This window comes from Pongo abelii, chromosome 3 (assembly GCF_028885655.2).
Source record: "Pongo abelii isolate AG06213 chromosome 3, NHGRI_mPonAbe1-v2.0_pri, whole genome shotgun sequence".
Lineage (NCBI taxonomy): Eukaryota > Metazoa > Chordata > Mammalia > Primates > Hominidae > Pongo > Pongo abelii.
This window is the reverse complement of record NC_071988.2, coordinates 168,089,532-168,102,492: the sequence shown is the minus strand read 5'-3', so window position 1 is coordinate 168,102,492 and position 12,961 is coordinate 168,089,532. Positions and strand designations below refer to the sequence as shown.

General features: G+C 39.4%; 1 protein-coding gene across 6 annotated transcripts in view; it reads left to right on the top strand.

Annotated features, from left to right (window-relative positions):
- The window catches only part of SLC10A7 (solute carrier family 10 member 7), a 271,510-nt gene that overhangs the window by 234,104 nt on the left and 24,445 nt on the right, over positions 1 to 12,961 (top strand). For 4 of the 6 annotated variants that reach the window (XM_054554550.2, XM_054554549.2, XM_024246412.3 and 1 more), the window contains one exon: positions 7,902 to 7,975. The exons of the other annotated variants lie outside the window; for them this stretch is intronic. In XM_054554550.2, coding sequence (XP_054410525.1) covers positions 7,902 to 7,975 — 74 coding nt within the window. The remainder of the gene's footprint in view (positions 1 to 7,901; positions 7,976 to 12,961) is intronic. 6 annotated transcript variants of the gene reach the window in all.

The window sequence follows — 12,961 nt, the reverse complement described above, 5'->3', positions numbered from 1 at the left end:
TGATGCCATCATAGCTTGCTATAGCCTCAAACTCATGGGCTCAGGTGATCCTCTTGCCTCAGCCTCATGAGTTAGCTGAGACTACATGCAAACACCACCATGCCCGACTAACTTGTAATTTTTTGTAGAGACAAGCTCTTGTTATGTTGCCCAAGCTAGTCTTAAACTCCTGGCCTCAAGTGATTCTCCCACCTTGGCCTCCCCAAAGTGCTGGGACTATAGGCATGATTCACCGCAGCTGGCATCTGTCAGGTTTTTAACTTCCTTGACTTACAGTCAAACCTGCACATTCTTTGATAAACGACAGCATATAGCTTGATCATTTCTCTCTCTCTCTGCACCCCCTCCCCGCCCTGTCCCCTGCCATAATCATCTATTAATGATTTACTTCGAATTTGTCTGAAGCCTAAATTACCTCTCACATAGCCTCATTCTCTGTTCTCAAATTCCTGGCTTGCCTGGAGAATTTCTGTACTTTTTTTTTTTTTTTTTTTTTTTTTTTTTGATATGGAGTCTTGCTCTGTCGCCCAGGCTGGAGTGCAGTGGCGCAATCTCAGTTCACTGCAAGCTCAGCCTCCTGGGTTCACGCCATTCTCCTGCCTCAGCCTCCCAAGTAGCTGGGACTACAGGCTCCCACCACCACACCTGGCTAATTTTTTGTATTTTTAGTAGAGATGGGGTTTCACCATGTTAGCCAGGATGGTCTGAATCTCCTGACCTCGTGATCTACCCACCTTGGCCTCCCAACGTGCTCGGATTACAGGCGTGAGCCACCATGCCCAGCCCAAGAATTTCTGTACTTTTAAAAAAATCTGGCTGGGTGCGGTTGCTCATGCCTTTAATCCCAGCACTTTGGGAGGCCAAGGTGGGTGGATCACGAGGTCAGGAGTTCAAAACCAGCCAGGCCAACATGGCGAAATCCCATCTCTACTAAAAATACAAAAATTAGCCCGGCGCAGTAGAGTGCGCCTGTAATCCCAGCTACTCCAGAGGCTGAGGCAGGAGAATCGCTTGAACCCGGGAGACGGAGGTTGCAGTGAGCTGAGATCACGCCACTGCACTCCAGCCTGGGTGACAGAGCAAGACTCCATCTCAAAAAAAAAAAACAAAAAAAACTAATAATCAGAGATGGGGCATTAGCTTTGCTAGCTTTGTAATACATTATTTTTTACTTTTCTCTGTCCCAGTTGCTAGGAAATGAGTTGATTCATCAAGCCAAGAGTCAGCTATCCAATGACCTAACCATTCTGCAACTTTGGGAAACTGCAAATTAAACACACACACACACACACCCACACACACACATTGAAAAAGTTTAGAAAAGGAAAGCAGTAATTGGAAATCTTTTAAAAATATATAAAAAGTTAAAAAGTTTGGTAGGCTGGTAACTAGAGTAACAGAAACCTATATTGTCATTAGAGTGGCAAAAGAAACTGTTAATGAAGGAAAAGGAAGAAAACAAATATTTGTATATGTGTTTTAATTCTGATCAGTACATTTCCAGTGAGATATCTCAATCTGCCTTTCACCATAGCCCTGGGAGAAGCAGGATGGGAGAATGGGAAAGGGAAGCAGGCAAGGAAGATGGGGATGATCATTAATGGTAAGTTTTCTTACCATTTCAGAGGAGGCAACTAAGCCTTGGCATCCTGGGTAGCTTGTTCAGTGCCACCCAGCTAATGACAGAGGAGGTCTTCTCTGAAAACGAGCAGAGACAAAACACAGGTACACAGGTTAACAAAGAAGAGGCTTCACATGGAAGTTTCCTCCTCTGAAAATAGTGAGCTTAGACAGAATTATCTCAAAGGACCTTTTCTGTTCCACATTCTGTGATTCTACTAGTAAAACCTGACATGTTTTCCTCTGTGGGTACTGCAAAGGAAGGCAAAATAAACATTATGTGGAAAACACTGATTGAAAGCTTTGTAAGAGAGAATAAAAAGACCAGTTGGGAAGAAAAGGAAATAAACATCTCAAGAGAAGACAAAGTGATCAAAAGAATCATTAAAAACAGGATAAAAAGAAAATCAATATTAAAAAGAGATAAGGTAGAGTTAGAAAATAAATAGTAATGTGATTCCTTTCAAGAATGTGAGCAGACCCAATAGAGATGTTAATCAGAATAATTTTAGTCATTACTACTCAAATATGATGTACAGGACACTTGATTTTTCTGGGTCTTGTCATGACCTTGTACCATGAAGTCCCCCTTGACAGAGTATGGCTAAGGGTGGATTATTTACCAAGATAGCTGCTGTCACCCATTACATTTTGTAGTGTTTTTGGTTTTAATATTGTCTTTCTCAAAAGGGCAAACTTATGACCAAGGTTTTGGGCAACCAACTTACTAGTTGTGTGACTTTAGGGGAGTTGTTTAACCTACTTGTGTTTCCAGTTCCCTTTTTGGAAAAAGCAGAGCAATAACACTATCTATTTGTATGGCTTTTCTGAGAAGGAAGTAATACTGGCTGCAACATGCTTAGAAAAGTGCTCAATAATGCTTATGCTGTGGTAATTTACCACCCTCCTGAAGAGAGGGTTAAGTGAGCATCTGCTCTATCAGCTTTCCCCGATGTACAGTGCTCCGGTCCTATATAGCTAGAGTACAAGTCAACCCTATTGAGGAAGAATATTGTTTTTAACTTTAAATGTTCCCTTTTTATGCCTTAAGGTTCTAATCCTCCTTCCCACTGATGGACTTTTTGTCAATAAGACTGTAGAGCAGTGTTACTGAGAGCAATGAGCCGGAAATCTCCCAGTGTGGCCCTAGCTTTAGCCTCCTTACCTGAAACAGAGGACAAGTAAGCGTATCTTGCAAATATCCTCTTTAGCCACATTGTGAATGCTGCTCTAGTGAGCAGCAGCCAGCGCCAGATTAATTCACAGCCTCCTTGACCAGAGAGACTGTAACACACTGGAAATGTGCTGTAACCTTGAAAAGAACAAGATATCAAGCTGAACACAGTTTACTAAAGGAAAAGTGTAGTGCAAGACTCTAGGAAGAAAACCAAATGCATAAACCCAGATGCAGCCATGGCTGATATAAACAAGGGCCACAAAAGACAAAGTTTTTGAAGTGCTCCTAACACTACAAACGTTGCTGGACAACATCCCCTACCTAGGCCAGCTGATCACATTACATATTCTACAATCACTGGAGGGCACTCACTCCTGCACGGAAGTTTTTTTATTCATTGTTAATTGACTGTAATTCATATTCTCCAATCTGCCAATTTCAAACTTTTCTAATGTCTTTGATTCCCAGGCCTTGGAATTAACTCAAAGTTGGCTCACACTTTACAAAGAAAGTAAAATCTCTAACAAAACTTGCCTCTGCTTGCCCGTTCTCTACCTGAAAAATCTCCATATTTTTCACTCCCCTTGTTCACTTTGGCTTCCAGCTCAGATATGATAGGAAATGCCCTGCTCCAGATAACCTCTTTATTCTTGGCTTCTCAGGCCTCTTTAGGACCTGTGTTCATCAGGTATTTCTCTCTGCCGTGTCTTCACTTTCTCTTTATAATCATAGTCAAATATCCTGTGACCTTTTTCTTCCCTTTGCCAGATTTCTTGAAAACACAGTCCTCACCACTGCAAACATGGTCCTTCTCACCACTCCAAACTCAGTCCTTCTCACCACTCCAAACACAGTCCTTCTCACCACTCCAAACACAGTCCTTCTCACCACTCCAAACACAGTCCTTCTCACCACTCCAAACACAGTCCTTCTCACCACTCCAAACACAGTCCTTCTCACCACTCCAAACACAGTCCTTCTCACCACTCCAAACACAGTCCTTCTCACCACTCCAAACACAGTCCTTCTCACCACTCCAAACACAGTCCTTCTCACCACTCCAAACACAGTCCTTCTCACCACTCCAAACACAGTCCTTCTCACCACTCCAAACACAGTCCTTCTCACCACTCCAAACTCAGTCCTTCTCACCACTCCAAACTCAGTCCTTCTCACCACTCCAAACACAGTCCTTCTCACCACTCCAAACACAGTCCTTCTCACCACTCCAAACACAGTCCTTCTCACCACTCCAAACAGAGTCCTTCTCACCACTCCAGAGTCCTCACCACTCCAAACAGAGTCCTTCTCACCACTCCAAACAGAGTCCTTCTCACCACTCCAAACACAGTCCTTCTCACCACTCCAAACACAGTCCTTCTCACCACTCCAAACCCAGTCCTTCTCACCACTCCAAACACAGTCCTTCTCACCACTTCAAACTCAGTCCTTCTCACCACTCCAAACTGAGTCCTTCTCACCACTCCAAACTCAGTCCTTCTCACCAAACAGTCCTCACCATTCCAAACACAGTCCTTCTCACCACTACAAACACAGTCCTTCTCACCACTACAAACACAGTCCTTCTCACTACTACAAACAGTTCTTCTTGCCAGTCCAAACACACTCCTTCTCACCACTCCAAATGCAGTCCTTCTCACCACTCCAAACACAGTCCTTCTCACCACTCCAAACACAGTCCTTCTCACCACTCCAAACTCAGTCCTTCTCACCACTCCAAACTCAGTCCTTCTCACCACTCCAAACTCAGTCCTTCTCACCACTCCAAACTCAATCCTTCTCACCACTCCAAACACAGTCCTTCTCACCACTCCAAACTCAGTCCTTCTCACCACTCCAAACACAGTCCTTCTCACCACTCCAAACACAGTCCTTCTCACCACTCCAGAGTCCTTCTCATCACTCCAAACACAGTCCTTCTCACCATTCCAAACAAAGTCCTTCTCACCACTCCAAACACAGTCCTTCTCACCACTCCAAACTCAGTCCTTCTCACCACTCCAAACTCAGTCCTTCTCACCACTCCAAACTCAGTCCTTCTCACCACTCCAAACTCAGTCCTTCTCACCACTCCAAACACAGTCCTTCTCACCACTCCAAACTCAGTCCTTCTCACCACTCCAAACACAGTCCTTCTCACCACTCCAAACACAGTCCTTCTCACCACTCCAGAGTCCTTCTCATCACTCCAAACACAGTCCTTCTCACCATTCCAAACACAGTCCTTCTCACCACTCCAAACTCAGTCCTTCTCACTACTCCAAACTCAGTCCTTCTCACCACTCCAAACTCAGTCCTTCTCACTACTCCAAACTCAGTCCTTCTCACCACTCCAAACTCAGTCCTTCTCACCACAATAAACTCAGTCCTTCTCACCACTCCAAACACAGTCCTTCTCACCACTCCAAACACAGTCCTTCTCACCACTTCAAACTCAGTCCTTCTCACCACTCCAAGTTTAGTCCTTCTCACCACTCCAAGTTCAGTCCTTCTCACCTCTCCAAGTTCAGTCCTTCTCACCACTCCAAACTCAGTCCTTTTCGCCACCCTAAACACAGTCTTTCTTACCACTCCAAACTCAGTCCCTCTCACCACTGCAGACACAGTCCTTTTTACCACTACAAATTCAGTCCTCACCACTACAAATCCAGTATACATCAGCATCAACTCCTTGGCCTCCTTCCCAAGGCTCACTGAGCCTCCTCTTTAATTCTGTTTCCTTAATGCTCCTCTTGGTTCCATATGCTCAAAATTTCTAATTTCTCTTTGATTCTTCCTTTTCTCTCAAAGCAATAATAATAATATCTCTTGGCTTGTGTTCGACATTTACATTGTGCCACATTCTTAACAAGCATTGGCATTTATCCCCACAATTGATCCTAAGAGTCAGACGGTCTTATACTCATTCTACATGTGAGAAAAAGGGTGGCCTGGAATTAAAATCAGGTGTGTTTGCTCCAAAAGCCTGCACTCTTGAGCTGTTGGGAGGTACTATTGCACAGAAGTTAACAGAAATTCTTTTCATCCTATCTCCATGTCTCTTTCCACCATCTGCTGTCTTCACTCTGATTCTTTAGGCCCTTAGAGCTCCCTGCTTCCTGCCCAGCCTCACCATCTTCAGTCTTACACCATGCTGTGTGATCACTTCTCCTTAAGAATGGATCTACTCATGTCATTTTACTGTCCCAAGTCCTTCAGCAGTTCCCCTTATCCCATCATATCAACTTCATACTCCTGATCATAAGCCAGTGTCCCTGCACACAAGTCAGCCTGAAGAATCTGTTCTTTGCCAACTGCCCCCTACACTCCCGTACTGCAGTCTCACTGTCCCCTATCTAAAACACACATCTGCACATATCTAAATCTATTCTTTAAGGCTCAGCTCAATTGTTATTTTTTCCCAGAAGGTTATTTGTGCTCTATCATCATCTTCTACTTTCCCTGCCAAGCTAGAGGTGATCCTTCTCTTTCAGCCGAAAGCACTCTATTTCTCTCTCCTCTCCTCTTTCTCATGTCTATCTGTAGTGCTTTCATCTCTCAGCCCATGCATTTACGGAAACTTATGGAACTCCTTCCCCATTAGGCCTACTGTGAGGAATAAAGGGATGAAGAAATATGAAAGCCATGTAGTGCAATGTTTAAAAAACAAGAATGGTATTACAATATCAATATGAGAATAAAATGTAGAAACAATTAAGCCAGTCTTGAATCCTCAACTGAAGTGAGACGCCAAAAATTCAGTTTGAAAGTTATCAAGAAAGAGCTTAGAAGTACGACTGGTTAGGAAGCAGAAACATGCATGCCTTTTCAGAAGAGAGACCGAAGGCCATTTTAAATATTCTCTTGACACAGGCACAGGGGATGAGGAAGCAGGGTGGGGTGATGGGGGAACCGGCGGGGAGTTGAGGGGACTCTTCTCTCCTCCTGTGGGTATACAACAAGAAAAACAGGATGTGGGATCTATTTAGGGAAGAGTTTTCTCCCAGCAAAAGTAGTGCATGGGGATGAGATTACTAAGGGAAATGATTGGGTCTCTTTCATTAGGGAGCCTTAAAAATCAGGTACATTGTTATATCTGCAACTGTATACATGGAGTCAGTTTCTAGAACATTTTTCCATTTGCTAACTCTTCTGTCAGAGTTCAGAGCAGGGAATGAATAGACTCTATATAGTCAAATCCTGATATCCTGACTCCACAAAAGAATAGTGTCTAAAATATAAGGGTACAATCATAACAATGACATTTTTAACTTTTTTGGCTTTCTAAACCCTTATTATCTAAAACAGGAAATCTGATTATGACATCTAATTCCCAGTACTGACTCCCCACAACATTTAATTAGTTTTGACTCAGTGAGTTTTTTTAAATGTTTAACATAGTATATAACAATAGTAGAATATAGTAATTAAGAACACAGGCCTAGGAACTAGACTCTATTTGAATCCTGGCTCTGTCACTTACTACCATGGGCCCTGAGTATGTTATACACTTCTGTGTGCCTCAGTTTTCTCATCTGTAAATAGGAACATTACATCACTTGCCTTTTGAGGTTGTTGCTTTTACATGTAAAGACATTAGAGAAGTACCTATACATGATACTGCTCAAAAAATGATAATTTGTTTTTACTAAAATATATGATGTTAAATCTTTGTTCATACCCTGTATTTCTTAAGTGGTGTTTGCTACCAAAAGGATGTGTTGCTCCTTGAAAAAAGCATTTTTAGAGATACATTAATCCTTTCAAGCCACTGGATAAATTTCAAGTAGTAACCTAGAGACTTAGAGTTCCTTGTTGCATTATTTTTATAATCAGTCCTGCTCCAGGGGCTGATTATATACGTGATCTTAGGCGACCTCCACCACACATTTTTACAGCTGTTTTCCTTTTCATGGATAAATGACTCAGAAGTGGTTCTCTAAAAAGAAATCCAGACACTTCTGTACATTTGGGTGTAGAATTACTACTGTCACCAGGATTGATCAAAGGGATGTTAACATAAAGGTAGGTACTACATTTGATTTTGAATATGTTAAATTGGCTTTTTATAAAAGTATTTGTCAAAATCTTTTTTTGCCCCTAGGAATAATTCGGGTTTCACACCAGCAGACACAGTGGCTATCATTTTCTGTTCTACACACAAATCCCTTACATTGGGTAAGTGATTCACAGAGTTAAAAACCACCTATTTCCCTCATATAGTTACATCTTATGATTTTGAAATTCAAAGAACTCTTCAAATTAAATGGAATGGGGTGTTGTCCACACTGTTAGATAAGGAACAGTAGCAAAGTGAGGGTGGGTCATTGCTTTGAAATTCTGTTATTTGATTGAACAAATCTCTGTGGGCCAAAATTAACACTGGAAAACTTAGCTTAATTTACAATCATATTTTCAATTCTCATACAGGATTACCAATGTAGAATGTTAACATTAGAGCAGGGGTAGAGATGCCGTGGAAACTACTTCTAAATAGGGAATTGGCAAAAACATTGCTTTGGCAGACCCTAGAGTTGTCCCTGGAAAAGACTAACTTATTTTCCAGCAGCTCAGAGCAAGGTGGGAATAATGTTATTACTCTAATTTGATATTGACTTTAGTTTGATGCTTATTTCTGAGTGTTATTTCTATAAAGAAACAATATAGTTATCATTAACTCAATCAGATTAGCACTAAAAGTGAAATAAGTATTTATTTAATGGACAAAAAATGGATTAAGAAGAAAAGTGCTATTTTCTACTTAGCTTTATCCAATTAGTGGCATTATCCCAATAACCTGTTAGACATCCGGAATCTATGTGTTTAGTCATTAAAAGTCATTAAGTAATCAGAAGCTTTATTGAAATATACATCAGTCACAAACTCCTTGGGGTGGTGGGCATGTTATGGCAAAAACTCATATTAAAAATTTCTCTACATTTTAGCACGAGTCACTTAAGAGAATGAAGAATCATTACAATGTTCTTAGTCTGCTTATGTTAAGGAAATTCAGTCTGTGAACTAGAAAATGAAGACATTTCATAATGTTTTTATTAATCCCAAACATATTTGTCTGATAGTCTACTGTCAGTCTTACAAAGTTTGGAAAATGATTTAGAAATTGGACAAACCCTTAGGAGCAGTTGTTATGGAGAGCTTCAGCTTATTTGAATAATATATATATTATATATATATATATAAAATATATATAGTCTATGCACTGCTCTATTTTTGTATTTGTGTAGCTATAATCATCATTAAATTGAAGTTGAAACAGTCTTAGAAACCATATTCCAATCCTAATTTTGTGACCTTAGACAAATCAGTTAACTTCCCTGAACCTTAACCTTTTCATCTGTGGAACGGGCAGAATAACACTCATTTTGTAAGGCTGTTGTAAAGATTAAAGTTTAAATTTGTTAAGTACTTGGCACAGCACTTGGTAGATAATAGGTAGTCAATAAATGACAAGATGTGTGCAATAATCATACTGTAAATAGATTGCTGTGGACTACATGAGAGAGCCCATCTAATAGCTTGCTGTGCTGCCTGGCACTTGGTGAGTATTCTATAAGGTGTAGCTATTCTTATTGATTACTAATAACTATGTTAGTTACAACTATGTTACCACTCCCAAGTTTCTAGTCTACTGACCCCTGTCTTGTAGATTTTCATGTAACAAGTGTGTTTTAGTTGTTGACCTCAAGGAAATCATCTTACACTTCTTTCCCATGTGTGTTATTGTCATGTACTGTCTGGTGTCTCAGGTCTTCTAAAACCAGAGGGACTTTTATCAAGTTAGTGAGTCCAGAGGCAGATGCTGCCAGACTCCTCAGATACACAGAGTGCAGGGATGGAATGCGCCTGTATCCTTAGAGCATAGGCTGAACCATGGCTGCACCAAATACATTCCCACATTTCTGCAATGGGCTTGCAAACCTGACCCACTTTTTTTTTTTTTCTATTTTGAAGATTGTTCTTATTTTTCTTTTTTTTTTTTTTTATTTTACTTTAAGTTCTGGGATACTTTTAAGGACTTGCTTTTGTCAGGAAAACCGAAAAGGGTTTTCTCTGTTTCTCTGTTCTGTGCTAGAGCTGGTTGTGCTGAACAAAGAGTAAAACGCATACCCAAGAAGCACACAGCAGTGTGATCAGTGTGCTTTTCTATAAGCAGAATATCTACCCATTCAGGGTTTTTTGTCTTTTTATTTTTCTTAATCCTAAAGTCATATTTTTCTGTCCTTTATACTCTCCAAAAGCTAATTTTCAGGCAAACAGATAGGTGCTATGAAGTAGTTGTTTTGCTAAAAAGGGTTGGGTTAAATTGGATTTCTGTTTGCTTTTGCAGTGTTCTACCATGAAATAGATCCTCCAATAAGATGCTGTACTAGTGTAATATCTATGTAATCTTTAGCTACTTTCATAACATGATAGACATAGGCTGTCTTGGAATTATAAGACCTAAATACTCGTCCTGGCTCTTCCACTGATACTTTCCTGGGCCTCAGTTTCCTTGGTTCTAAAATTAGGTAATTTTACTTCCAACTCCAATATTCTGTCATCCCTTGATCGTATTTGGCTTCTGTCTTACAGTCTCTTACACAGTATTTATGAAAATGCCCTCTTTGCTGTTTCCCTTATCTCAGACAGATCACCACTATTTCCCCATACAGCAAGTGATGTTTAGATGCTAATGCTAGAATGTTCTTGTTAAGCACTATAAATTTACTGTATCCATTTTCACAAGATCCAATGCATGGATCTACTGGTGACCTGACATTTCTGCTACAGAGGATAGGCCATGACAGTGACCTGATATATAGGCTGATAATAGTCCTAATGGAAATTCTTTTTTGTTTGTTTTTATTTTTAATAAACTTTATTTTTTTAAAGCAGTTTAAGGCTCACAGCAAAATTGAGTGGAAGGTATAGAGATTTCTCACATACCGCTTGATCCCATACACACACAGCCTCCAAAATATCAACATCCCCGCATGGAAATGCAAGAACATCACAAGAAGTATGAGGACTTCATAGTCCAGAAAGCAAGGGGAAATTTTAGGTAATATCAGTTAGAGTTATATTTTCTCTCACTGCTGACACAAAGATGAAATATAACAGATTATAATATACCTATTTGGCACTTTAAAAATGCATCTTTCCCTTTGCAATCACTATCATAGTATTTCTTCTGATTTTATATATATGTGTATATATGTGTATACACATCTTTAACATCTCACACAGAATACATTAAGTGAAATATAAAATACCATTCATTATTATATCTAGTATTTGTATTTAAGAATAAATCATCGCAGGCCAAGAGGCAACCAGTAACTAATAAACCAAAGATGAAAACTCTTGCTTGAGAAGCTTTCTGAGTATTCCCTTATATACACCTTCGATTTATTTTATTGTTCTTGCTTTTGCCCTATCTCGATCTCTTCCTTGTACTTGCATCTACACACGCTGAATTTGATTCATTGCTTTTATTAGTGCATTTGCCATTGATTGATTAGTTCTTCGTATTAGTACTTTTTCTATTGATTGATTGCAGATGAAGTGACTATTTGACCTTTAATTATGAGGCTTCCTATTGAAAATGACATTGAGCTATGGCTTCACATAATCCATCTGGAAAGCCTGACAAGATGCCATTCCCTGGAGTTCATTCAGGAAGAAAGAGGAGGCCTGAAGGAAGTGCAGAGCTATCACTGTGCTTCATCTAAAACAGTACTACAGGGCTTGTTTGCTACTCTCCTATAGTTTCAGCTCAGGGTTGGAGGTAATTTTATATTTTGTCAAGACAGCATCACTTGCTGTGGGTTGCCATAAAAGCCATGAACTCTCCCAAATTCTTCTCTAGTTTGATGGCAATTTTTATGTAATAATGAAAAGATATTTTACATAGCAGAGATTGAAGAACAGCTTGTATCCTAGTTAATAATGGCTTAGTGCACAGTCAGTCAATAGATCTCATCAAGAAAGAAATTAGATCCAGGATATCCTGTGGAATTGGCATTTTACTTTCATCTTATTTATCTTTTTCTTTTGAGTATTCAAATCACTTTGCTTATCTAGAGTTCCAATATATGCAGAAAATGTTCTCACAACACTTAGCAAGCAAATGTTTCAGGACATTTGAGGTCCTTAAGTTAAGCATGTTTGTGTTAGTTTTTAATGTTTTTAAACAGCAAACTGAAAGCACATAACCTCAGAGTATGTCAGCTGACTATTAGCAGTCAATGGCAAGACTCCAAATTTCTTATTTCCAAAAGTACTTCTGAATTGAATGAATGCTAATTAAATATTAGAGTATCATCATCAATGCTTATTAAAAGTCCACTGTATATCTTGCCATTTACAGACAGTTGTGTACAAAGGCAAATCAAGGAAACTATTTCTTACATTGTTTATATGTACTTAATTATGGGTCTAGTTGCAGTTACACAGCTGAACTATGACAAGAACCTGTGCATTAAGCTAAAAGAATATAGCTTTCTGGTAGACATAGGATAAAGAGCACATCCCTGATTCTAGTCTGGATTCCTGTTCCACTTCTCTCAGCAAAAGCTGGAACAAATCACTTAATTGCCATAGGCCTCATTTCCTCATCCATACAATGAGAAGATGGACAAAATGACACTTGAGATTCCTTCCAGTATTAAGTTTCTGTGAGTCTGTGACTGATATTTCTGCTCTATGAAATAACAAGTTTCCCTATTATGCGTGCAAAGGAAATAAGTTCTTGAAAGGAATAGTTATATAAATAATGTTAACATATTACAGGAAAGGAAATATGTCTATAGCTTCTTCCTAAAGAGGTTAAAAAATACCTTCAGACCCTCCAAACTGTCTTAGGAGAAACACAATCTTAAAAGGATCTTGTTTTCCATTTGATTGGAAGTTTCTTAGGAATGGTAAAGAATTACCTACAACTTGGGCTAAAAATCTCATTTAATAACATTTGAGTCATTTTGTCAAGAGGAAATTGATTTGAAATACAAAAGTTTGCATTTCTGGTATTATTTTCACACAAAGCCTATTCTACTTGGTACATAAAGAATCTTATCTTAATAAAACTACTCTACAATTGGTCTAAAAGGTTAAAGCTCTTAACCTCGTAATATAATGTTACCTAAACAATCTTGAATATTAGCA